The following is a 27,983-nucleotide window of genomic DNA, read 5'->3' as shown; positions in this document are numbered from 1 at the left end:
AAAAAGCATGAAGGTTTTCCTTTTAACAGGTGTGATAGTTAACCAGTGGCTAGCAAACTGCAAGCTGAATTAAAAATAAGATTTTGTACCTTTCTTCATTGTTCTCCATTTGATTGGGAAAAGCAGCAAAATTCAGCAGCAACTTTACAGCATCTAGGTATCCATTATTACAGGACCAATGTAGTGCCGTCCTTCCCTAAGAGCAGAGGCAAAGAAAACACACTTTTTAGTAAAGATTTATTAGTTTATTAACTTGGTATACTAAAATGAAATTAGTTTTTCCTAAGCAAAGCTATTGTGGAATTTGATATTTTGAACACTAGCATTAATAAGTGCTTTGTGGAATCGGTTTAGCTTTTGAAATGCAGAGAAACGGTTCACTTTCGCTGACAATTTTCAAGGCTTATTAAGGGTGCTAAGTGACCTAGTTTCTAGAGGAAGACTTTATGTCATACTATGGTTATTGATACTTCAAAATGCAGCGTTCTGATAATGTACTGCTAATTTCCAATAGAAAATGTAGGTTTGGAAATACTATAAGGGGTATTTTTCAAAAGGATTTACACATATAAATGTAACTACTATTGTAGCAATTTTCAAAAGCCATTTACCTGCATAAAGTGCACTTATATTGGTAAATCCTTGTCATAATTTTTCCTGCTGTGCAGTCTTTCCGTGCCAAGATTCAGCCTGCTGCATAGTCTTCCCTCCACCAGAAGTCCTCAGCAAGCCTTGATCACTACTTTGTCAGTTACCTCCTCACTTATCATACTATGCCCAAGCCACAGCCATACTTAACCCAGCCTGCTCAGTGCTTCTTCATTGAGTCACCTCGGCTCTCTGACCTGGCCCCTCTTTCTTGGTTATCCTTTCTTGCCCTGTGGCCTATCTGGGTCTTCTTCCTTGCCTTGTGACCTATCTGGGTCGTGTTCCTTGCCTTGTGGCCTATCTGGGCTTTCTGCCTTGCCTTGTGGCCTCTCTTGGCCTCTTGCCTTGCTCTGTGGCCTTTGTAGAATTTTCTGTCTTACCTTACGACCTCTGGGCCTATTAGGACTACCTTACCCAGTCTCGTGCCTGGTTGGGCTTTCTTGTTCCCTGTTACCCGTCTAATCATGACCTTCTCTAGTCCAGTCCTTAATCTATTCCCCAGGCCTTGCCCTTGTCCTTTACCTTATATCCTGCCCCAGCTTGTGCTCTGTATCCAGCCCCAGCCAGTACCTGTATCCAGTCCTCAGCCAGTCACAGCATGTACCTGCCCTCAGTGTCTAGCCATCCTTGCCTCATCCAACCTGCGCCTGACCTCAGCTCCCAGTCTGTGCCCTGATGTTCCACAGAAGCAAGACCTACTGGCTCCAGAATCCAAGGGCTCAACCTGCAGGGGAGGGGGGTTGGTTAGGAATGAAGACCAGCTCCAGTCCTATCCTATAGCCTTGTACTGCCTTTGTGGGGGGTGCTCCCTGATTCCAGCCTGCCAGTCCATGACAGTCCTATGGACAATTCAATAGCATAAGAATATAAAAACATGAGAACTTGCCATCCTGGCTCAGACCAAGGATCCATCAAGCCCAGGATCCTGTTTCCAACAGTGGCCAATCCAGGCTACAAGTACCTGGCAAGTATCCAAATACTAAGTAGATCCTATGCTACTGATGCCAGTAATAGCAGTGGCTATTAGGGATGTGAATCGTGTGATCGATCGTCTTAACGATCGATTTTGGCTGAGGGGGGGGGGGGGGGAATCTGATCGTCTTAGTTTTTTAGGTTAAAAAAATCGTTTATTGGGGAAGGGGGGAGGGCGGGAAAACCGGCACACCAAAACAACCCTAAAACCCACCGGACCCTTTAAAATAAATCCTCCACCCTCCCGAACCCCCCCAAAATGTTTTAAATTACCTGGGGTCCAGTGGGGGGGGGGGTGTCCCAGCGCGATCTCCCGCTCTCTGGCCACGGCTGCGTTAAGAGAAATGGCGCCGGTGGCCCTTTGCCCTTATCATATGACAGGGCAAAGGTAGCGCCGGCGCCATTTTGGTTCCTGTGACCCGACGTCACGAGTGCAGGAGATCGCTCCCGGACCCCCGCTGGACCCCCAGGGACTTTTGGCCAGCTTGGGGGGGCCTCCTGACTCCCACAAGACTTGCCAAAAGTCCAGCGGGGGTCCGGGAGCGACCTTCTGCACTCGGGCCGTATTGCCAATATTCAAAATGGCGCCGGCGCTACCTTTGCCCTGTCATATGGTAAGGGCAAAGGGCCACCGGCGCCATTTCTCTTAATGCAGCCGTGGCCCGAGAGTGGGAGATCGCACTGGGACCCTCCCCCCCCCACACTGGACCCCAGGTAATTTAAAACATTTTGGGGGGGGTTCGGGAGGGTGGGGGATTTCTTTTAAAGGGTCGGGGTAGGGTTTTAGGGTTGTTTTGGTGTGCCGGTTTTCCCGCCCTCCCCCCCCTCCCCCGATTTACGATTTTGACGATAAATCGGGGGAATTGTTATTGTATCGCGGCTCTAACGATTTTTGACGATTTAAAATATATCTGACAATTGTTTTAAATAGTCAAAAAACGATTCACATCCCTAGTGGCTATTCTCTAAGACAACTTGATTAATAGTAGTTAATGGACTTCTCCTCCATGAACTTATCCAAACCTTTTTTAAATCCAGTTATACTAACTTCTCTAACCACATCCTCTGGCAACAAATTCCAGAGCTAAATTGTGCGTTGAGTAAAAAATAATTTTCTCTAATTAGTTTTAAATGTGCTACTTGCTAACTTCATGGAGTGCCTCCAAGTCCTTCTATTATACAAAAGAGTAACAAACCGATTCACATTTACTCGTTCTAGACCTCTCATGATTTTAAAGACCTCTATCATATGCCCCCTCAGCTGTCTCTTCTCCAAGTTGAACAGCCCTAACCTCTTTAAGGGAGTTGTTCCATCCCCTTTATCATTTTGGTCGCCCTTCTCTGTTCCTTCTCCATCACAACTATATATTATAGCAATTTTCAAAAGCCCACTTACACAATTAAAGTGCATTAACACATGTAAAACCCATTTTAAGTGTGTAAATGCTTTTGAAAATCAGGCCAAATATGCATTTGCATATCTGGGAACATTTGATTTGTAGGCACCCTGAGGTTGCGGTTCATTAGCCGGTGGGGGTGGGCATATCTGCTTTCTCACTAATCGATACTCACTATCTTTTCCCACCACTTTACCCACTCCAACATTCTTCCCCTTCTTCCTCCCCTAACTCCAGCACTCTCTTTTTCTTCACCACCCCCTGCCCTCTCATAAGGTACAGCTACCTGACATGAACACTCATGCTACCCATAGCTAAGTCCCAGGTCCTGGAATTACAACTGCAGACTGAGCTTTGCCTGTTGCAACTCCTCTACTCCAGTTTCTCCCCACATGCTGGCTGCAGTGTGTGCTCCAGGCTCACCTCTTCTCTCCTGTTACCCACAGGCTTCCTGAGGAAAGGGAGAGGGTACGTTTGGAGCATACACCGCAGAGCAATGACTCTGTTCCCTTAAACATCCCCGTTTGTCCTGTTCCTTGCAGTCTTCCTGTAGGGGGAGTGGTTGGAGCAATAAATAGACAGGCCCAGAGCTTTCTAGTGTTCTTCAGAGATCTAATAATTGATACAAATTCCCAGAGTATCCAGATGAAATTGGAGAGTGCCCAGGTATGTGTACCCGGCTCTTAAGTTGAAAATTGAAGTATAGCCTACAGTCTCTTTCTAGAAACTGAGTCACATGGCAGCTGTGTATTTGCACAATTTTGCTTCAAATCCAGTATTCTGAAAATACTGCTCTTTAATTTGTTGATTATATAACAGAGAATGTGTCACCCACTGAAATAAGGTGCCAGTAGGCAACATTCTGCTAAGATACCGTAGATGAAAGCATCAGAACTGCTGGCACAGCATGTTATGAAAATCAGCAGGATAGTAATGCAACGGTATAAAAATAACGTTAATCAAAGTTCCACAGATTTGGAATGCGATGCCAGAATCCATTAGAGCAGAATTTAAGCAAGTAAAGACACTTTTGTTTCCAAAGGTGAGATGATTTATACCTGGGTGTAGTAAGTGAAAATTCCTTTGAAGGTGAGTTGTTGTTGCGCTTGGAGATGGACCCTTGTCCTGGAGTAGTGGAAAGTGGCTCCCTGGTAGGGACCAGAAAGCACCTGCTCCCAGGGGGCGGAGCACAGGAGGAGACAGAGGCTAGGATGAGCTTCACCACTGGAAGCCCGAGGTACCCCCGGGTGGACCCCTTAGGGAACCAGGCCGCTTGGACTTAGGTGGGCCTCGCAGGGTCTCCCAGAGAGGTAGTAGAAAGGCGTGCCCATGATCAGCAAGGGAGCACGGTCGGACTTAACGCTGTTGGCCTGGAGAGGCAAGGAAGGCCCAAACAGCGTAGGTGATGACAAGGCAAGGGACAGAGCCAGAATCAGGAGACGTGGTCAATGGCAGCTGATGTCAGAATCCGAGGATCAATCCGAAGAGTAGTCAACAAGGCAGAGGTCAGGTTCCAGAGGTCAGACGAGGTCACAAGGCAGGCAGAGGTCAGGATGGTCAAGGAACAGGCCGAGGGTACTACCTGGGAAGACACATATAGATGCAGGAACAGAAGGACGCTGGAACAGTAGGATCCTGGAACAAGGCTGTGAACGCAGAGGCAAACTAGAACAGTAGGATCCTGGAACAAGGCTGTGAACGCGGAGGCAAACTAGAACACAATACACGCCAACCTGAAGCTGTGCTTGATGGTAATCCAGCCGGGCCATAGATCTCCAACCATCATGGACTTGGAATACCAGACAGGACGGTACAACTCAGGAGATGGTTGTCAGGAGCAAGGTCTGGGGCGAGCAACTCAACAGGACAGTGATGTTCCGGTTGGCGTGAATGTTCTTGGAATTCTTGAAGTGGGAGCTTGAACCCACTAGCTTGGAATCAATTCTTGGAAGTGCTGGTGTGGGGGCTTGAACCCACACCCTTAGGATCAAAGTCTCTTATTGATTCTATGGAAGGATCAGAGTCTCTTCGCCTTAGCCATTATGCCACATGCCAAGGCAAGGAAGAGCAGGCAGGGTCTTCCTTACATCGTTCCATCAATCAGGGCGCGCCACGGAGCTAGGACCCGCCCCTGGCCCTACAAGATGCCGGGCAGTCTGTGTGCACGCGCGTAGGGGCGTGGCCAACGCTACTGGAAACGCCGAACTCCAGCGTGAGGCCTGGTGCGCAGTGGAAGGCCCAGCGACCGCTGTCGCGGGACGCCGAGGCCTAGAGGAGCTCGCAGCTGCCACTGGGGAGGCCTACCCGTGACCTGCAGAGGAGCTAGCGAGGTGAGCAGGCCCGTGCATGGGCTGGGCACGAACGGGGTGCGCAAACCGTACCCCCCCTTCTAGGCCTCCCTCTATGCAGCCGTGGCTTGTCAGGATAGGTTCTATGGAGGCTTCTATGGAAGACTCATCACTTCAGGTAAGAGAGGTCCTCGACGGACGTCGAGGACCTCTCTTACCTGAAGTGATGAGTCTGGATCTGTAGAGATCCGTGGAGGTAAAGGATCTCTACGAGAGGGCCAAGAGAGGACCAAAGGCTTCAACAGTGAGACATGGAATGTGTTATGGATGCCCATAGCACTTGGTAGCTGTAGCTGATAAGACACTGCTTCCACTCTTCGAAGCACTGGAAATGGACCGATGTACTTGAAGCCAGGCGATGAGAAGGAAGTCTCAACTTTATGTGTCGGGTGCTTAACCACACCTTCTGACCAGGACGGCATCAGAAGTACGCTTGGAGCGTTCAGCGGCCTGGGTAAGGCGTTCTTTGACTTGATTCCATACCTGTCGAATGGTGTGGGCCATGAACTGGGAAAGGAACAGTCACAGGAACTGGAAGTGGCAGCCGAGGTTGTCATCCGAATACCATGGAGAACAGAGATACATCGGTGGCAGCAGCAATGTGGGTATTATGCGACAACTCAGCCCAGGGTAGCAAATTAGACCAGTTGTCCTGCTGGTCATTCATGTAGGAATGGAGGAATGTTTTCAAAGTCCGGTTGGTCCTTTCAGCTTGACCATTGGCCTGTGGGTGAAAGGCTGACGTGAAATTCAAGGCAATGTTACATTTCTTGCATAAGGAGTGCCACTATCTGGCGGCATACTGTGGTCCTCGGTAGGATATTATTTCCTTTGGGAGTCCATGGAGATGGAAAGTGTGTCTCAGGAACAACTTGGCTGGTTCTGGAGCCGATGGGAGGCCTGGCAAGGGAATAATGGCAAGGGGATGATGACCCAAATTACGGTATTGTTCTGGGATGGAGGCAAGTCTGTGATGAAGTCCGTTGAGATGCTGGCCCATGGCTCGGTAGGTGCTGGAAGCGGCTGGAGTAGGCCCCTAGGCAGTTCGGTATGTGTCTTCTGTTGGACGCAGACGGGACATGAATCCACATAGTTACGAGAGTCTTGCACCATGTTTGGGCCACCAGTAATATCTCCGCAACATCTCTAGGGTCCTGGCATGACCCGGGTGTCCTGCCAACTTGGAATCATGGGCCCATTTCAGAACTCGTTCACGTAATCTATGTGGAACAACGGTTTTCCCCACTGGAACTGTGGAGGTCACAGCAAGGGATACGCAGGCAGGATCTATGATGGCCTCTGTTGGAAACAGGATGCTGGGCTTGATGGCCCCTTGGTCTGACCCAGCATGGCAATTTCTTATGTTCTTATCCTCTGGTTCAAAGGATCTTGATAGTGCATCAGCACAGAGGTTCTTGGGACCTGGGTGATAACGTAGGACGAAATTGAACCATTCAAAGAACAGCGCCCATCGGGCTTGTCTAGGATTCAAGAGTTGAGCTTCTTTTAGGTGCTGAAGATTTGATTGGTCCGTGAAAATGGTAAATTTATGTTGCGCCCCTTCTAACCAGGGGCGCCACTCTTAGAGCGCCAACTTGACAGCGAGAAGTTCTCGGTCATCCACGGTGTAGTGCTGCTCTGAAGGAGAGAACTTGTGGGAGTAGAATGAACAAGGTATCAATTTACCCTTTGGAGTAAACTGACTTAAAACGGCTCCTGCTCCAATTGCGGAGGCGTCGACTTAGACAACGAATGGACGTCTTGGGTCTGGATGCTGAAGACAAGGACCAGAACAGAAGACTTCTTTTAACGTCTGAAAGGCAACTTGTGCTTTGGGTGTCCACACACACGAGGGGTTAGCCCCTTTCTGGTCATGGCGGTGAGCGAGCAGCTAGGGTAGAATAATTGGCAATGAAGCTCCGGTAATAATTAGTGAAACCAAGGAAACGTTGTAAGGCCTGTAGGTCTACTGGCTGGGGCCAGTTTCGGATCCCTTGGACTTTCTCTGGATCCATGGAGAAACCTCGATTGGATATGAATGTACCCTAGGAAGGGTAAGTGATTTCGCTCGAAGAGGCATTTTTCTAACTTGGCATATAGATGATTTCTCTTAGACGTTGGAGGACATCCGAACATGATCTCGATGGGATTCGAGGGTCTTTGGAAAAGATCAAGATGTCGTCAAGATATTCAACTATGAATGAGTACAAGAGGTCTCGGAGGATTTCGTTCATAAGGCGTTGAAAAACCACTGGGGCACTGCATAGCCCAAAGGGCATCACTGTATATTCAAAGTGACCATTCCTTGTATTGAATGCGGTTTTCCAGATATCTTCGGGTTGGATGCGTACCAGATTGTACACACCCCTCAGATCCAACTTGGTGAAGAACCGTGCCCCTTGAAAGCGGTCAAACAGATCACTTATAAGGGGCAGGGGGTAACGGTCTTTGTGGGTTATGGTGTTGAGCCCTCTATAATCAATACAAGGGCGTAGACCGCCGTCGTTCTTCTTAATGAAGATAAAGCCCGCTCCAGCGGGATAATCAGAGGGACGAATGAACCCTTTTTCTAGGTTCTCTTTGATATATTCAGACATGGCTAGGGTTTCTGGGTGAGACAATGGGTAACTTCTGCCCTTGGGAGGCGTCGTGCCCAGCAGAAGCTCTATGGAACAACTGAACTTGCGTAACTGAGGCAAGGTATCCGCCTTCTGCTTCGAGAAGACATCTTCGAACTCAACATACTGAGTAGGCAAACCAGATAGAGTGGTAGAATTCATGACAGAGACTACTGGGGATACTTGACGTAGGCATGTCTTCTGACATTTGGAACCCCACTGCACCAACTGCAGGGAATGCCAATCGAACTGGGGTTCGTGGACCTGGAGCCAAGGCAGCCCTAGGATGACTGGATGTGTGGAATGTTTTAACAAATAGAAGGACATCTCCTCCTCGTGGAGAGTGCCCTTGGTAATTTAACGTTGAGATCGCTGATGCATAGCACACTCCCGCCTTTTCCTGCCCTCAAAGTCCGAATTTCTATTATAGTTCTAATATAGTTACAAATTTGAGGCGCAGGCTTTTGGTGGTTGAAGAGGCTGCAGCTTTATTATAGAATTAACAATTGTAACTGGAATGAGCATATTGCTGCACGAGTCGATTATTATATCACCAATAGTCCTGGGTGCCACCTGCCATGTCTCCTAACAAGGTGGCCCCTGCATCCAGCCCCCCACCTTGATCTTCCTAGCAAGGGGGCCCTACCCAAGGCCTACCAAATTCGGCTCCCCACGGCTCGTGCACCCGCCAACAGCATGAGGTAGTAACACTTGCCTCATGCCCCCCTTAAAGCTGTAGCCTTTTCAACCAAAAAGGATTCAATGGTCTCCTGAATGGAATAATTGAAAAGGTCTTTACCAATATCAGAAAGGTGGATTTGATCAGGCCTGTATAACCCTTCGCTCACGTCCATGGCCCAGTTGTGACGTATGTGCTGCCCACCCAATCTGGTGCCCAATGCCTGACTTGCTGATTCACTTTTTTGCGACCTCTTTTCCATAACTTATTATCCAGAAATTTTAACCACTGTACGATGTCTGACTACATAATGTACGAGTTGGGAAACCAGTTCACTCCAGTCATCCTTTAGGCATCTTATTAATGTACGCACAACACAGCCCCCAAATCGTTGCCACTGAGGTGAATCACAACGGCATCCGGTTCTTGTGATGAATTATTGGGTGAATCACGACGGCGTCCGGTTCTTGTGATGAATTATTGGGAGAAGCTGGTCCCAGGTCATCCCTTTGTGACCCATCCATATGATGTGAACGTGGTTCGTAGCTAACTCCAAGTGAGTCCCATAGGAACGAAACCGTGCCCAGTGTACAAAGGAGTGTCCAATAATCTAGACAAACCTTTGTCATTGTGGTGGTTCTGTGAAAAGAGGTCAATAATGAAGTTATGTCTTCACACATCGCTTGGCCTGATATACGTGTAAACGGCATCCGACTTCCATCTCCTAATTCTTTGGATGGTGTCTATGTTCAGACCTGCTTGCGCCACACTGGTGGCCATGCCTATCCTGAACGAGTGGGTCCCGAATTACTTAGGATTATGTCCTATTTTTTTGATTGCCAAGTTGAGAATTGATGCAAATTGATATCTGGTGAGTGGGGTATGATCATCGTGGATCAATAAAAGTCTACCGCCTTGGGGGCGGACGGACAGGTACATCTTCAACTTTTGAACTGGGCATGTCATCACGATATCAGTCTGTTTAGGTATAGTTAGCGCCTCTGGTGGCTTGGTCGGTTTTTACCTCTGTATAGTTATTTGGACTACCTGATCGGATATTTTAATGTTCTGTTATAGTATGCTCCTGAAACCCACTTTCCATTTAGAGGTTGTCCACCATTTCACTGATTCGCAGAGCTCCGAAAAAGCCAAAGAAAACGCGGTCCTAAATAATTTGACCTCAAACTGGGATTTATACAAGTTGATAATACCAAACACAGCTGGGTGAGCAGCTCATGTGTGATTGGCTTACGCAAATTGATGACAGGTCCCGACTTTCTGGCCCACCTTGCCAGGATTTTCTTAACTAGGAACTCCTGGTTGGGTCGCCCCATCCTCGTGCTTTTGAGAAAAAGGTGAAGCTTGCCAGTTGGTTCTTCACCGCGCCCTGAGGTAGTCTTCTGGGCTCTTGACCTCTTGAACCTTGTCGCGAAGTTGGTGATCAATCCTTGTTGCCAACTTCATTAGTTCTGCTAAGGTTTCAAGCATCTCTCGAGCCGCCAGCTCATCTTTCAACTGGGAGTTCAGGCCTTCAAAGAAGAGGGTCTTCAGGCATCTAGGGTCCCAATGTAATTCAAAAGCCAACGTCTTGAATTCAATGGCGAAGTCTTGTAAAGGTTTATTACCTTGTTTTAGATGAACCAAGGTTGATCCTGCTGTCGAGTACCGGGCAGGGTCATCGAATACTGATTTGAACAGTTCAAGAAACCCGGCAAGATCATTCAGGATAGGGTCATTGTACTCCCACAGCGGTGAGGCCCAAGGCAGCACTCTTCCATCCAGATACGAAAGGATATAGGTGGTCTTGGCATACACTGTAGGAAAATGGTTAGGTTGCAGAGAAAAGTGCATGCAACATTGATTGATAAATCCTCTACATTTCCAAACTTCACCTGAGAAGCGTGTTGGAGCAGATAGAGGCACTGTAGTCTTGACAGTCACTTCTGGTGGTGTAACGTCTTTACCTGCGGTAGTCGGTGTATTAATCTGTGAGTGTAACTGGTTAAAGACAACAGTCAGGTTATCCAACAAATTCTGATGTTTGGAGATTTGCTGGGACAGGCCCGGAATGGCCTGCAAAGCGGTGAGCTGAACCGAATCCATGGAGTTAGCAATCTGTTATGGTTTTGAGGTGTTGGAGTGGATTCTTGGGTACTGCGGAGATGGCCACCCCCACGGGGAGGAGCCCCGTGAGGAACCGCAGTACTAGGCTAGATTCTATACACGCAGACACAGAGAATACGTATTTATTATACAGCTTGGTGGTACTGCCCAGGGGTGGCAGCAGTGAGATAACCCAGTAGAAGTAGTCCAGGGGTCCTCAGCAGAAGAGACCAGTCCCACACTCAGGTAGATGGTAGGCTGCGCAAGGTTAATTACTCACTGAAGTAGATAGCTGTATTGATGAAGATCCTGGCAGGCAGAAGTAGTTGAACTGTAGGCACCAAGGTAGGGAGAGCAGGCCCTCGAGGAGCGAGTACCCGGTATCCCAGATAGGCACCTGAAAGAAAACATAAGGGACCCTGAGGAGCGAGTACCCAGGTTAGAGATGAAAGACCCCGAAGGGGCAGAGAGCTTCCAGCGCGCACAGGAAGCGGCAGAGTATCTTAGGACCAGAGGCAGTCCAATCCTTTCTCGATCCTTGCTCAGTTTGTTAGCAAATGAAGGGTAGGCTAAATACCCGGATGGCGTGACGTCACTCGGAGGGGATGCCCCCGAGGTTCCCGCCATGAAGTGGATAAAGAAGTGGGTGGCATGCACACGCGCACCCTAGGAGGCCCTCAGGAGAATCATGGCGAACACCGTCGCCACTGCCATTCCAGGGACGCCGGAGAAAGCGTCATGAAGACGCAGCAGCAGCCATCTTCCCAAAGCTTGAGGAGCGAGAAGGAAGAAAGGTGAGGCACAGAGGAAGAAGTCATCTGAGACCAACGGACGCAACAGAACACTAATCTAGGGACTGGATTAATACTACCAGTGGTCCTGGAAACAAGCAGCCACACAGGAGGACAATAGTATAACCCACTGGCAGCCAAGGGCAGGAAACTGGATTCATCTGTCTGCTCTAAAGAAAAGGAAATTATCAGGTAAGTTGTAATTTCTCATTTCCTAGCATTTAGACAGGTGGATCCAGAAGAAGTGGGATGTACCAAAGCTACTCCCAAACAGGGCAGAAGGTTACATGCAGTCCAGTCAAACCCGCACATGCAAAGGCTGCGTCCTCCTAGGCCTGCACATCCAGACGATAAAACCTGGAAAAGGTGTGTAAGGATGACCACATCGCAGCTCGGCAAATGTCGATGGAAGACAACAATTTATCGTCTGCCCATGACACTGCCTGAGCCCTAGTGGAATGAGCCCTAACCTGACTAGGCAACAGCTGCTCAACATCCACATACATGGCCGTGACTACCTCCTTAATCCAGTGAGTTATTGTAGTTTGCAAAGCCAGCTCGTCCTGTTTATTTCCACCATGGAGGACAAATAGACGATCCATCTTCCTGAAAGGTTTAGAAACCACCATATACCCTCATGATATGTCTCTTGACATCCAAGGGTCACAACAGGCGATATGCCTCTTCATCTCTCTCCCTATCCAGAGACAGCAGGTAAATGGACTGATTCAAGTGAAAATCCGAGACCACTTTTGGCAAAAAAGGAAGGACCACAGCTGTACTGCTGCTGGAGTCACACGTAGAAACGGCTCCCAGCAAGACAAGGCCTGCAACTGGATACTCTTTGCGCAGAACAAATTGTTCACAAGAAACACCATTTTCAAGGTCAATAACCGCAAGGAAAGGTCACACATTGGTCAAAAGGTAGAGTCCACTAAGTAATCCAAAACCAGATTAAGACTCCACAAGGGCACCAGAAACCACAAGGGAGAATGAAGAAGTTTCACTCCTTTCAAGAAATGGGCCACATCTGGATGAGCCAACAAGGGTCCCCATTCATCTAACCCCCGAAACAGGAAAGAGCCACTACTTGTACCTGCAAAATTTCCAAAATGAGCAGGATCTTAACTGAACGAGGACGAACCCCTCGATCTTCACAACAAGCCTCTAACACTTTCCAAACCTGCACATAGGCTAAGGAAGTGGAGAACTTTCTCCCTCGTAGTAAAGTGGCAATCACTGCAGTAGAATATTCACACTTCAGCAAGCGAGCCCTCTCAAAGGCCATACTGTAAGAGAAAATTGAATTGGATCTTTGTGAAGAACAGGCCCCTGCCACAGCAGATCCCTGTATGCCAAGGAAGGGGGAGTCTACCAGGAGCCTTCGCAGATCTGCATACCATGGCTACACAGGCCAATCTGATGCCATCAGAAGCACCATCCCCTGTGACCCTCGATCTTCCAGATCTTTCTGCCTAACATGGGACCTTACCTCGATATTCCGGGTTTGGGACTCGGGCTCGCTGCAGGGGTCCGCCGGGTCCTGGGCCTGTTCTTCGGGGGTGTTCCCGCGGGGGGCGACGCCGCTGGACGCCAAAGCCAGCTGTCCTCCTACTAGGCGCGCGCGCAAAGAGCCCCGAACTTGTAGGCCCTTTCCCGTCACTTGATGCTCAGACTGCCTCAGTGACATCAGACGCCGGCGGGTATGTAAGGCCTGCGCCTGCCTCGGTTAGACAACCTTGCATCGAGGTTACCTTGGGGTTCCTAGGTTGCTGAGTGCCTTGGAGTTCGCTAACGTCTGTTAGTATCTCGCTTCAGTTCCAGCCTGGTTCCTGCTTCTGTGCCTTGCTTCAGTTCCAGCCAGGTTCCAGCCTCAGTATCCTGCTTCAGTTCCAGCCTGGTTTCCTGTTTCTGTGCCTTGCTTCAGTTCCAGCCAGGTTCCAGCCTCATATCCAGCTTCAGTTCCAGCCTGGTTCCTGCTTCTGTGCCTTGCTTCATTTCCAGCCAGGTTCCTGCCTCAGTACCCCTGCTTCCATTCCTGCCTGGTGCTAGCCTTAGTACCTTGCTTCAGTACCAGCCAGGTCCCTGTCTCAGTATCCTGCTTCAGTTCCAGCCTGGTTTCTGCCTTGATCCCGAATCATCATCTCTGCGTCCCCGCTTGCCTAAGCCCCAGCGGCCGGGCTCCTACGGGCTCCTCCCAGGGGAGTCTTGGCTTTCAGGGTGAAGTCCCAGCAGCCAACTCCCACAGTCCCCTCCTGGGGAGTACGGGTTTCCAGAGTGAAGGCCTACTCCTTCACCTGGTCCAGTGTCCGCCTCCCGGCCTGCACCTCTCTCCACGGCGACATTGGTCCACCTTTCCCAGTCTCCGCCAGGCCGGCCCAAGAGTCCACTAAATACTCACAACAATTGTTGTTGCATTGTCCGACAGTATTCGCACCACTCAACCCTGCAATCAGTCATTGAACTGCATGCATGCCAACCGGACCGCATGGGCTTCCAGCTAATTGATACTCCAGAGAGAGTCTCCTGACTCTAGCGCCCTTGCACTGTCAGCTACTGACAGTGATCCCCCCAACCCTGGAGGCACATATCTGTCGTGAGTACCAGCCAGTCTGGTGAGCTTAGGGAAACCCCTTTTCTTATATGATCTGCCTTTAACCACCACTGCAGGTGAGTGCAGACCTCCATCGGCAGGTGAAGCTGAATTGAATAGTCCTAAGACTGTGGGCTCCAACGAGACAGCAGAGAGCACTGAAGAGGATGCACTCTTATGATTCTGCCCTCATGGGCAGCCTCTTACCTTCTCTCTGCCTGCCCTGTGGTCCAGAGGCTGCAGTCCCTGGTCTTCCTTGTGGTTGGAGCCACTCCTTAGTCTGGCCTCTGCGGCTTGAGAGCTGCCGACAATGCTGGGCCTGTTTCTCGGCCCCGCCCTGCTCTTCAGCGTTAGCAGCAGCTTGGCTGCTGTCCATGGTTCTGCTTCCTGTTCCTGCTTCCTTCCTAGGGGAGAAGCCGCATCTTCTTTGGTGATTTAAAGGGCCAGCATAGGAGTGGTCCACTGATTACCTCACTTCTTGGAAACTCCCTCTTCTGCCTATAAAGGTCTTGGATTCATTCATGCCTGGCTTTCGCAACGAGCCAGTCTTCTGAAGAGCTTCTCCTTCCTCTTGGACTCCATGTTCCTGCTCTTGCTGGGTGTTCCAGGTTTTCAAGGGATCCCTCTTCATTTTGTCTCTGCTGTTCTTGATCTCCGTCTCTGATGTCCTGATGTTTCCGACGTCCTCAGTCTCTGCCATCCTGATGTTCTGGAAGGCCTGATGTCCTCGATGGCTAGAGGTCCTTACTTTCCTGATCTTGCTGATGTCTGTTCCTGTGATGTTCCAGCTCCTCGAGTCCTCCAGATGTCCATCCCGAAGGTAATCTGTTTCATCCGGTTCCTGTTCTCGGACATTGGAGCCTCGGTCAGTTGGATTCCTTTCCTGAGCTTGCCCTGCTCCCACATGGTCCGTGACCAGCCTCCAGGTTGTGTAGGGTGCACAGTGGGACAGGGTGGTCCGTGAGCAGCCCATTGGGTCCACCCGTGTCGGTGGGCTGAGTAGGGCGCCCTGAGGAACAGAGCCCATCTGTCTTCGTCCAAGTCATCCCAGTTCCTCCTGTCTCGTCTGGATTTCCTAAGGTCCATAAGAGATATCCTTGCCTCGGACGTTTCTGATGCCCTGAGCCTCCATCTACTCTAGTTCCAGATGCCTTCTATGGATCAGCTTCCATCCGCTCGCTTTTCTGGATGTACTGAACTCTTGCATTCCTGTTGTCGATGCCTTGTGTTCTACCTCTGAGTCCTGAAGTCTTCATCTCAGCCTTCAAGCTTCAGTCCTTGTCTGCCCTCGTCTCCTGTCCGGCCTGCACCTCTGACGTTACCCAGCGGCAAGTCCGAAAGGGCATAGAGTAGTCAGAGGACCACTCAGAGACCAACCATGTTTGGATGGTCTCACTAGGCAGGCAGGTCGGCAGGGGCCTGGTCGTCTCCAACCCTAGACAAGGTTCGTCTTACCGCAAAGGGGCACACATCTCACTCCCTAGTGCTCCCAGCCAGCGGAGCGCAACATGCATATGCACCCATGCCCATGGCACCACTTACAGGGTCACCGCCATCAATACGAGCACCCTGTAGATAGGACCACACTGCCGGGCGTATTGTGTTCATCAACTGACGCACCTGCATCATCAACTTTTGAATACGAACCTCCGACAGGAAAATCCTGCAGTTTTTCAAGCTGAACGGAACACCAAGATACTGAGATGGCTGAAGACTGCTCTTGGCCAGGTTCACCACCCAACATCTCCTGCAACCACCACCCAAAATCTCCTGCAACAAGATTACCTTGAGTGACATCAGAAGGCTCTCTTTTAGAGTCTTGGTCTGAATGGGCCAGTCATCCAAGTATGGGTGTACCAGAATCCCATCCTCTCTCAACTCTGCTGCCGCCACCACCACCATAACCTTGGAAAAAGTTTTGGGTGCGGTGGCCAGTTCAAAAAGCAGCACTCAAAACTGGCTTGTTATGGCGGTTACTACCCCAAACCAAATAAGCCTGATACTTCACTTTCAATGCATATACAGCATAGTTCTCTGCTTCAACGGCAGGGGAGAAGAAAAAACTGATACTTCACACATCCAGCAGAGCTCTCTGCTTCAACGGCAGGGGAGAAGAAAAAAAGGTTCGCACTCACAAAGCGGGGAGTAGCTGGCTTGTTACGGCGGTTACTACCCCAAACCAAATGTGCCTGATACTTCACTTTCGATGCATATCCAGCATGGCTCTCTGCTTCAACGGCATGGGAGAAGACTGATACATCACGCATTTCCAGCATAGCTCTCTGCTTCAACGGCAGGAGAGAAGAAAAACTGATACTTCACGCATATCCAGCATAGCTCTCTGCTTCAATGGCAGGGGAGAAAAAAAAACCAAAAAAAAACCTGATACTTCAGGCATATCCAGCATAGCTCCCTGCTTCAACGGCAGGGGAGAAGAAAAACAACCAATAAGGGCTGTATAACATAGTCTGGGTAAAACAAATAAGCATGGGTGTAGCTTGCTTATTGCGGTGGTTACTACCCCTACTACCCCTAACTAATCAAGCTAGATATTTCACTTGGATGCAGCTCCATCACTGCTCTCTACGTTAATGGTGGGGGTGGAAGGGAAATAGAACCAAGAGCTAAGAGAAACAGATAAGTATGAGAGAAAAAATGTGTGAAGCTTGCTGGGCAGACTGGATGGGCCGTTTGGTCTTCTTCTGCCGTCATTTCTATGTTTCTATGTTTCTATGAAAATCATGAGAGGCCTAGAACGGGTGGATGCGAATCGGTTTTTTACTCTTTCGGATAATAGAAAGACTAGGGGGCACTCCATGAAGTTAGCATGTGGCACATTTAAAACTAATTGGAGAAAGTTTATTTTCACTCAACGAACAATTAAACTCTGGAATTTGTTGCCAGAAGATGTGATTAGTGCAGTTAGTATAGCTGTGTTTAAAAAAGGATTGGATAAGTTCTTGGAGGAAAAGTCCATTACCTGCCTATTAAGTTCACTTAGAGAATAGCCACTGCCATTAGCAATGGTAACATGGAATAGACTTAGTTTTTGGGTACTTGCCAGGTTCTTATGGCCTGGATTGGCCACTGTTGGAAACAGGATGCTGGGCTTGATGGACCCTTGGTCTGACCCAGTATGGCATGTTCTTATGTTCTTATGAATTGCAGAAAATGGTGCTCTAGCCAGATTGGAATATGTAGGTATGCCTCGGTCAGATCCAAGGATATCAGAAACTCTCCCGTCTGCACAACCATTATCACTGAGCACAAGGTTTCCATGCAAAAATGAGTCACCCACAAATGACGGTTGATTCCTTTGTGATCCAGGATAGGACAAAAAGAGTCCTCCTTAGGCACAATGAAATAAATGGAATATCGGCCCATATTTTCCTGAAATGTGGGCATTGGAACCACAGCCCTCAGACTGATGAGCCTTGACAATGTACACACTGTTGCCTGCCTCTTCTGCAGAGAGTGGCAGGGAGACAGCATGAACATGTCCCAAGGAACACTGTGAAACTCCAATGCATATCTATCTCATATCACCTCCAGGACCCACTGATGTGAATCTGCTGTGATCTCCTTGAGGAGATAGCAATCTGATGTGTTCTCCATGCGAAGTAGCAATCTGATGTCAAAGCTCTGTAGAGAAAGCTGGTATATAGCAATCTGTAGTTATTTAGAGTAGTTGTAGGTGGATCCTTGGACCAGTGGCAGGTGACCACGCCCTCGGGGGAAATCCCGAGCGGGACCACTGGTCAGGCTTAGTGTAGGAGACAGACACACATTAGTTCTTTTATTAGACAATATGGTAAACCACCAGAGGTGGCAGTAGTGAGCTGGAAGCGCCCGGCTGGGCTGCAGTCCCTCAAGTATTGGAACAGCGATCCCAGGGTGGCTGAGCTGTAGTGAAACTAAGACAGTGAGTAGGCAGTATATGCAGAGTTCTGGAACAAGTCCTTGATTGTAACACTCACACCATAGTCTCTTAAGTACTGGTTCCGGACTGCGACCTGCAAAGAAAAAGAGAGAGTGAGGCCCCCGAGGAGCAGTTACCTCTAGTGAAGTCCAAGGAGGCAGAGTAGCTAGGGTCGCGGAGAGCGAATCCCATCCGCAGCGACCAGGAGGAAGCGAACCCCTTGCTAACTCGTCTTGTTAGTGAAAACTGAGACCTTAAATATCTGGAGCTGGTGACGTCATCTCAGGGAAAGGTAGTCTTGGAGAGAGCAGTAGGAAATAAAGATGGTTGTAAGGTAAAGTGCATGCAGCACTGGTTTAAAAAGCCCCGAGTCTTCTGTATTTCTCCAGAGAAGCAGATCGGAGCCGCCAGTGATACAGCAGTCTTTAAAGTTACCTCCTGTAATTGACTTTCATGGTTAGAAGCAGTACTTTGAACTTTTTTTGAGTGTAGTAGATGAAAAGCTGAAGTACGTTTTTCCAAAGCATCCTGTTGTTCTGCAATGCGCTGAACCAGGCCCAGTATAGCCTGCAAAGCATTGAGTTGTGCTGGATCCATGTAGTTACCCGAACTCTGGCGTCAAGCCAAACCCTGTAGTCAAGCTGGATCCTAGGGGTTTACTGGAACCTTGGAAACAAGTTGGATACTTGGGGTTAAGCTGGAACCCTGGAAACAAGCCGGAATCATGTACATAAACCAGAACCCTGGAATCAAGCCGGAATCAAGTAGTCAAGCCAGATCCATAGAGTTAAACCGGAACCTTGGACACAAGCCATATCCTTGGAGTTAACCGGAACCTTGGACACAAGCCAGATCCTGGAGTTAGCCGGAACCTTGGACACAAGCCAGATCCTGGAGTTAGCAATCTGATGTGAATCTGCTGTGATCTCCGTGAGGAGATGCAATCTGATGTGCTCTCCGTGCGGAGTTAGCAATCTGATGTGAATCTGCTGTGATCTCCGTGAGGAGATAGCAATCTGATGTGTTCTCCGTGCGGAATAGCAATCTGATGTCAAAGCTCTGTAGAGAAAGCTGGTATATAGCAATCTGTAGTTGTTTAGAGTAGTTGTGGGTGGATCCTTGGACCAGTGGCAGGTGACCACGCCCTCGGGGGAAATCCCGAGTGGGATCACTGGTCAGGCTTAGTGTAGGAGACAGACACACATTAGTTCTTTTATTAGACAATATGGTAAACCACCAGAGGTGGCAGTAGTGAGCTGGAAGCGCCCGGCTGGGCTGCAGTCCCTCAGGTATTGGAACAGCGATCCCAGGGTGGCTGAGCTGTAGAGAAACTAAGACAGTGAGTAGGCAGTATATGCAGAGTTCTGGATAAAGTCCTTGATGGTAACACTCACACCATAGTCTCTTAAGGCAGCCCAGGAGTTGGTATGCATTAGGCCCTCGAGGAGCGAGTACCTGGTTCCAGGAAACGCTCTGAGAGATAGATACAACTCACTGATGTTAAGCAACAAAGACTTCTTAGAAGCAATATATCAAACCACCAGTAGTGAGCTGGAAGCGCCCAGCTGGGCTATAGTCCCTCAGGTATTGGAACAGCGATCCCAGGGTGACTGAGCTGCAGAGAAACTAAGACAGTGAGTAGGCAGTATATGCGGAGTACTGGAACAAGTCCTTAATGGTAACACTCACCCAATAGTCTCTTAAGGCAGCCCAGAAGATGGTATACATTAGGCCCTCGAGGAGCGAGTACCAATACCCAGGGAAAGCTCCGAGAGATAGATGGAAACTCACAATATTGTAAGCAGTGATGACTTCTTAGCAGAAGTGGTATTCAGGAGCAAGTCCGGGTCATGGGCCCTCGAGGAGCGAGTACTGGTTCTGGATTGTGACCTGCAAAGAAAAAGAGAGAGCGAGGCCCCCGAGGAGCGGGTACCTCTAGTGAAGTCCGAGGAGGGAGAGTAGTTAGGGTCGCGGAGAGCAAATCCCATCCGCAGCAACCAGGAGGAAGCGAACCCCTTGCTAACTCGTCTTGTTAGTGAAAACTGAGACCTTAAATATCTGGAGCTGGTGACGTCATCTCAGGGGGACACCCCTGAGGTTCGCGCCAACACTGGTACATCAGTCGGGCCGCCCGCATGCGCGCGCCCTTAGGCATCTGGTCAACATGGCGGCTTGCAGCGTCGAGCCGGTCCGGGAATGCTGGAAGAGGACGGCCTGGAAATGCCGCAGCAGCTAGCCTTCCATCAACCCCGAAGGGAGTCGCCAATGAGGTAAGGTGGGTGGAGCAGAGACATCGGACAGCAACGGACGCAACACCCACTGGTCTGACGTGATTTCGACCCACCTCTGGGGTTTCCACTAACCGAACCTGCGCCCCATCTGTGCTGTCCGGGACGAAAGGACTGAGACCTACTGAAAGGCCACCCCTCTGTAGGGTCGAAAATGCTTGGATCCTCTAGCATGACCTCGCATGCTAAAGGAGCGCAGTGTCTGATTCTTATTTTACAGTAACTGAGGAACCGGGACTCACCCCACTTACACGCTATTTTCTCCAACTTGCTCCCAAATAAGAGCGAGCCTTTAAAGGGCAACTTTCAAAGGTTAGACTTGGAGGTTGCATCGGCTGACCAATTTCTCAATCATAACTGATGCCTGGCCACTATTACCGAAGGCACTCCTCTGGCTGAGGTGTGGACCAAATCACAGCTCGCATCTGCCAGAAAGGCGGCTGCTGGCTCCATCACTGCCCTGGAATTCACACCAGATTCATTGACCTCCTGAGAGAGAAGTAAATAGGAGCAAGCCACTAGGGACCAACAAGAAGCTATCTGTAAAGTCATTGGTGCTGCTTCAAATGCTTGCTTAAGGATGGCCTTAATTCTCCTATCATGCATATTCTTCAAGGCCGCTCCTCCTTCTATGAGGATAGTCATCCAATTGGTGACGGCACACACAAAGGAATCCATGTTCAGAAAACATAACTGCTCTCTTGCAGCTGGATCCAGGAAGTACAGTCATTCCAAGACTTGTCCCCCTTTGAAATTTGCTTCCAGGGCGCTCTACTCAAGATCAATCAATTCTTGAATGGCCTCCCTAACAGGGAAAAAACAAGAGGCTTTACGCAAAGAAATCAAAAAGGGATGTTTCTTTGGCTCAGACATGGATTCAGCCCCAGGGATTCCAAGCATCTTCAATGTCTGGGAAATCAGAGCCAATAACTAATAAAGAACCGCAACATGGTCCTATCCCGGAGGAACTTCCCCATCTTCCAGGGTGTAAGAATCAGCTTCATTGTCCATGCCATCTGGTTCCCTATCGGGAAGTGTGGTCACTGATCTATGTGTACTTTGACACTTAACCACAGCTTCAGGTGTACGAGAGTTTACCACCTGTGACTTGGACCTGGCAAGATTGGTTGGGGTCGAGGACTGCACCTGAAGAAAGGACTGCAATCCTTGAAAAAATTCCACGCAAAAAAAGGCAGAAGGTTCCATGCCAAAACCAGGAAGCACCTGTCCTGCACCCACTGAACTACCTTCCCCTGCTGAAGAACCAGTTAAAGGAGCTCTAAAGTCAGGTGCCCCTTCTGACACATGTTTACCCAGGCCCACATCAAACTGGGAAGAACTGAGCTTAGCAAAATCAGATGAAGGAAATTCTCTATGAGCCTCCAAGCAACCCCGGCACAAGTTACATGGAACACCAGGCTGAGTTGCCTGAATATGACAAGTAGCATAGAGGGTAAAGCGCTTAGGTTTCTTAGCTATAGGCGCCATCAGTCTGTTAGTATGTGTTGGAACTGTGGACCCTTGAGCCGGCTTGAGAGCTGGTGGATCCACTGAGGGAAAACCCTCTAGGTGCACTTGTAGCTGGGAGGCGGTGCAGGACCAGATGACCTGTCAGGAGCTTCACCTTTACCAGCCCTCGTTCCAAGCAGGTTGAGCCCTTGGGTGCCGGGGCCAGCAGGACTTAGGCGGAGGGAAGTCCAGTAGGTGGTCCAAGTCAAGGCTGGCGGGACATCCAGAAGAACGGAGATGGTCCAGGAGTCGAGGCGGGCAGCAGTGGTGCAACACAATAAACCAGGCCAGAAGTCGGGCAGGCAGAAGTCATGCAGGAGCCAGAGAACACGCCAAAAGTCAGGATGGGCAGAAAACAGAAAACAGAAGAATCAGGATACCAAACTGAAGTCAGAACTAAGGAGACAACCGAAGGCAGGAACAGGAGAAGGCACGGAACCACAGAAGCAGGAACACAGGAACAGGCACCGGAACAAGCAGGAACACAAGAATGCAGGCAGGAACAAGCCGGAACACAGGAACGGAGACTGGAATGCAGGAACAGGCAACTAGCTACTCTCACGAGCTGACCTGTTGCCAAGGCAAGGAAGGGATGCAGGAAGTGGACTTAAATAGCCCCAGCCGATAATGTCAGTGTTGGGGGCCGGGTCGAGGTTTCCCGCTGCAACCCCTTTAAATCCACAGCTAGGCCGTGTACGCGCACCTAAGGGGGAGGAGCCCAGGATGCAGTCAGCGGCATCTCCCTCGTGGGGAGAAAGCCTTAGCAGAGGCCCAGAGCGGCCTACCCAGAGGCGCCGTGGAGGAAGACAGAAGCCGGCTGAAATCGGTGAGACACAGGCTACAGGATTCCAGGATCATTTGAAAGAACCAATACATTAGGTGGCATTTATATCTAAAGCCGCACTGCACAACCACTTGCTGCAGCATACCGCTGTGTGCATTAAGGGGCGGATTTTAAGAGCCCTGCTCGCCTAAATCCGCCCAAATCCGGGCGGATTTAGGCGAGCAGGGCCCTGCGCGCCGGTGAGCCTATTTTACATAGGCTCACCGGCGCGCACAGACCCCGGGACTCGCGTAAGTCCCGGGGTTCTCCGAGGGGGGCGTGTCGGGGGCGGGCCCGAACCGCGCGGCGTTTAGGGGGCGTGCCGGGAGCATTTCGGGGGCGGACCCGGAGGCGTGGTTACGGCCCGGGGCGGCCCGGGGGCGTGGCCGCGCCCTCCGGGTCCGCCCCCAGGTCGTGTCCCGGCGCGCAGGAGGCCCGCTGACGCGCGGGGATTTACGCCTCCCAGAGGGAGGCGTAAATCCCCCGACAAAGGTAAGGGGGGGGCTTAGACAGGGCCGGGTGGGTGGGTTAGGTAGGGGAAGGGAGGGGAAGGTGAGGGGAGGGCAAAGGAAGTTCCCTCCGAGGCCGCTCCGATTTAGGAGCGGCCTTGGAGGGAACGGGGGTAGGCTGCGCGGCTCGGCGCGTGCCGGCTATACAGAATTGATAGCCTTGCGCGCGCCGATCCAGGATTTTAGTGGGATACGCGCGGCTCCGCGCGTATCTACTAAAATCCAGCGTACTTTTTGCTGGCGCCTGATGCGCCAGCAAAAGTAGGCCTATTCGCATAGTTTGAAAATCTACCCCAAACAGAATAAGACTGGAACATTTTAAAAGTGGACATGGCAATATAATAACATCTATCTGCGGGCATGTGATAACCCCTGCCAATGTGCATTGCCCCTGAGGCAGCTCTTGATTATAGAGCGAAACTCGGCCAGAGTCGGGCTTCTTTCGAATAAAGGGCTTTTTATATACACCAATCTCCATTTCTTCTCTGCTATACAGCCAACTGGATCGGCTTCCGATTTGTTTTCTGGGTCCATCCTTGATAAACATGGTCCTCATCAGCCACCACATCCAGGAGTGCAAGAGGCTTACGATGAAAAGCTGACAGTACTAGGGGTTTCAGCAGTGAGACATGGAAAGCATTGTGTATTTTCAGACTCGATGGCAAGCACAGATGATAAGAGACTGGACCCAAGCACTCGCTCACAGCAAAGGGTCCGATGTACTTGGGTGCCAAGCACATAGAAGGCACTCTCAGGCGGATGTGGCGAGTGCTTACCCACAGTCGATCTCCAGGTTTGAAGAGCGGAGCTTGCCAACGGTGTTTGTCCGCACCCTTCTTGGCGGACTCAGCTGCTTGTTGCAGGTGAGCCTGGGTAGAGTTTCAGAGTAAATGAAGTTGTTGAGCCATGAGTTGAGCTGCAGGTGAAGGCACGGCCAATGGTAGGAGCAATGGCAGCATGGGTTGCTTCCCAGAGACGATTTGGAAAGGAAATGCTCCTGTTGCAGAGTGGACATGATGGTTATAAGAGAATTCTGCCGAAGGCAGAAGGGATGACCAGTCATCTTGCCTGTGTCCCACGAAAGAGCGGAGATAGCCTTTTAAGGTGTAGTTAGTCCTCTGGGCCTGGCCATTCCTTTGCGGATGAAAGGTGGATGTGAAATCCAGTTCAACCACGAACTTTTTGCTGAGTGCTCGCCAATACTTGGAGGTAAACTGTGATCCCCGTGCGGAAGGAAGATATGATGGGTGAACAACTGGGCAAGTTCAGGTGCAGAAGGAAGTTTTGGGAGTGCCATGAAGTAGGCCATCTTTGAGAACCTATCGATGGTTACCCAAATAACTTGCTTCCCTTCAGATACTGGTTAGGTCCACCACTAAGTCCGTGGAGATGTGGGTCCACGGTTCTTCAGGAATGGGGAGCGGCTTCAAGAGCCCCCATGGATGGCCTGGGAGTGGCATCTGTCGGGTACATGTTGGGCAAGAACTGATATATGCTCGGACGTCCCGATTGACGTGAGACCACCAATAGAGGCAAGTCAATAGTTCCAGTGTGCGGGATAGGACCTTCGTTCAAAGATGGAGTGGCACAACTGTCTTAAGAACATGCCATACTGGGGCAGACCAAGGGTCCATCAAGCCCAGCATCCTGTTTCCAACAGTGGCCAATCCAGGCCATAAGAACCTGGCAAGTACCCAAAAACTAAGTCTATTCCATGTTACCGTTGCTAGTAATAGCGGTGGTTATTATCTAAGTCAACTTAATTAATAGCAGGTAATGGACTTCTCCTCCAAGAATGTATCCAATCCTTTTTTAAACACAGCTATACTAACTGCACTAACCACATCTTCTGGCAACAAATTCCAGAGTTTAATTGTGGAGTGAAAAAGAACTTTCTCTGATTAGTTTTAAATGTGCCGCATGCTAACTTCATAGAGTACCCCCTAGTCTTTCTATTATCTGAAAGAGTAAAAAACCGATTGACATCTACCCGTTCTAGACCTCTCATGATTTTAAACACCTCTATCATATCCCCACTCAGCCATCTCTTCTCCAAGCTGAAAAGTCCTAACCTCTTTAGTCTTTCCTCATAGGGGAGCTGTTCCATTCCATTTATCATTTTGATCGCCCTTCTCTGTACCTTCTCCATCGCAATTATATCTTTTTTGAGATGCGGCGACCAGAATTGTACACTGTATTCAAGGTGCAGTCTCACCATGGAGCGATACAGAGGCATTATGACATTTTCCATTTTATTCACCATACCCTTTCTAATAATTCGCAACTTTCTGTTTGCTTTTTTGAATGTCGCAGCACACTGAACCGACGATTTCAATGTGTTATCCACTATGACGCCTAGATCTCTTTCTTGGGTAGTAGCACCTAATATGGAACCTAACATTGTGTAACTATAGCATGGTTTATTTTTCCCTATATGCATCACCTTGCACTTGTCCACATTAAATTTCATCTGCCATTTTGATGCCCAATTTTCCAGCCTCACAAGGTCTTCCTGCAATTATCACAATCTGCTTGTGATTTAACTACTCTGAACAATTTTGTATCATCTGCAAATTTGATTACCTCACTTGTCATATTTCTTTCCAGATCATTTATAAATATATTGAAAAGTAAGGGTCCCAATACAGATCCCTGAGGCACTCCACTGCCCACACCCTTCCACTGAGAAAATTGTCCATTTAATCCTACTCTCTTGCCTGAAGGAATTATGTTGGTAGCAGCAAGATGGACCTTAGCTGGGTCCAAAATATATTGGGATGCGACCAGGGTGCCTTCAGTCTCAGATGTGCAGGAGAGAGTGTCAGCTCTAATGTTCTTTGAAGCTGGGTGATATCAGAGAGAGAAGTTAAATCGGCTGAAGTACAGGGACCAGCTCGCCTGCCGAGGATTCAACCACTGAGCCCGGCACAAGTACTCCAAGTTCTTCTGATCTGTATATACAGTAACTGGGAGTTGAGACCCCTCCAGCCATTGCCACCACTCCTCAAATGCCATCTTTATTGCAAGAAGCTCCTTATCACCAATACCATAGTTTCTCTCTGCGGGGGATAATTTCCGGGAGAAATAGGAGCAAGGTAGCAGAGCCCCATTGGATGAGAACTGGCTGCGCATGGCTCCTACTGCGGAGTCAGAGGCGTCCACCTCCACTACAAACGGCCAAGAAGGGTCAGGTTGATGCAGGCAGGAATCCTGGAGAAAGGCCTGTTTCAATTCTTCAAAGGCTCTGAACGCTTCTGGTGGCTAGTCCTTTTCTAGTAAGTGTTGCATCGGAGGTGGACCCCTGGGCTGAGGTGGGGTTGACGCAACCCATAGGCAGGGACCTATGGGTCCCCACTGTCAGCAGGTGGAGTGGGCTGAAGCTAGAGGCCACTGGAGCTTCACCTATACCAGCCTTCATTCCCCTCGGGTTGAGCCTTTGGGTGCCGGGGCCGGCAGGACTTAGGTGGGCCTCAGAGTTAGCTAGGGATGGAAGGTCGTTCAGCTCAGAGACAGCAGCCGGTAGATGGTGTAGTCCTATCCTGGACAGGATTCAGAACTATAACTCGGGTGCCAGAGGAACAATATGTAGCTGGAGGTGCTCGAGCAAAGGAAGGCCTAAGCCTTGTAAGTCCACGTCCGCAGAATAGGCAAGGAGAGGCGTCACTGGCAGGTAAGGATCAGAGCCGGCGGCAAGTAGAAGTTGTGGCAAGTGGTGTAGACTCTGGACACTGGAGAGTCTTGCATAGTCATTCAAAGGAAGGGTTAGGACACGGAGAAGGCAGGTGTAGACAATCAAAGCAATGGTCAGAGAGCGGAGAAGGCAGGCGTGATCAATCAAAGCAATGGTTAGGGTATGGAGAAGGCAGGCATGGTCAGGCGTAGCGGAGGTCCGGGGCTGGAGAGAAGCTGAAGAGTAGTCAGGCGGGTCAAATCCAAGAGTCAGTCCAACACAAAAACGAACAGAAACAAGGAGAACAGGAACCAGGAACGATATGAAACAGGACACCACAAAGACACAGTTCTGGGATCAGCAATGAGTACTCGTAATATGAGGAGACCTGTTGCAAAGGCAACGCTATGGAGCAAGGCCTGAGCTTTTATACGCTGAAAAGTCTGACGTCAGCATCCGGGTCTGTGGCCAGGTTCCCGCCACGGGCCCTTTAAAAGAACTAGTGAATCGCGTGTGTGCCCCTAGAAAGGGGCGCGGTGCTGATGGCGACGTCTCTCCACGGGCCAAACGGAGAGGCCCGACGAGCAGGGACATCTTGGCTGGCAACACTGGATGACAAGGCAGGACCGGAGGCACTGGAGGGAACCCGAGGTCAGAGCTAGTGGCCCACCGCCACCAGAGAAGAGGAGCCAGGCCCTGGAGTCCATCTGAGAAGGTGAAAGGGCCATGCCGCAGGGCTGCCGCGGGCAGTATGCGTAACAGTAAGCGCGGTGAGTGGGGCTACCATGTGTGAGTAGCGAGGAATGAAGTGCCAATAGAAATTAGCGAAACCAAGGAAACGCTGGAGAGCAGGGATTCCCACAGGGCGTGGCCAGTCTTTGATACTAGCGACTTTCTCAGGGTCCATATGGAAGCCAGTGGTGGATACAATGTATCCTAGAAAGGGAAGAGATTCCCGCTCAAAGAGGCACTTTTTGAGCTTGACATAGAGGTGGTGTTCCCGGAGGCGTTGGAGTACACGTTGCACTTCCTTGCGATGAGTGGGAAGATCCTTGGAGTATACCAGCACATCATCCAAGTAGATGATAACACAAGAGTGGAGCATGTCCCGGAAGA

The 27,983-nt window shown here is 49.9% G+C and overlaps 1 protein-coding gene across 9 annotated transcripts in view; it reads right to left on the bottom strand.

The window, feature by feature from the left end:
- INVS (inversin) overlaps positions 1–27,983 on the bottom strand; it is a 1,037,426-nt gene that overhangs the window by 221,315 nt on the left and 788,128 nt on the right. For all 9 annotated transcript variants that reach the window (XM_029589897.1, XM_029589895.1, XM_029589896.1 and 6 more), the window contains one exon: positions 90–196. In XM_029589897.1, the coding sequence (XP_029445757.1) occupies positions 90–196 (107 nt within the window). The remainder of the gene's footprint in view (positions 1–89; positions 197–27,983) is intronic.

Source organism: Rhinatrema bivittatum, chromosome 2, assembly GCF_901001135.1.
Source record: "Rhinatrema bivittatum chromosome 2, aRhiBiv1.1, whole genome shotgun sequence".
NCBI classification, from domain to species: domain Eukaryota; kingdom Metazoa; phylum Chordata; class Amphibia; order Gymnophiona; family Rhinatrematidae; genus Rhinatrema; species Rhinatrema bivittatum.
This window is presented reverse-complemented; position numbering and strand designations above follow the sequence as displayed.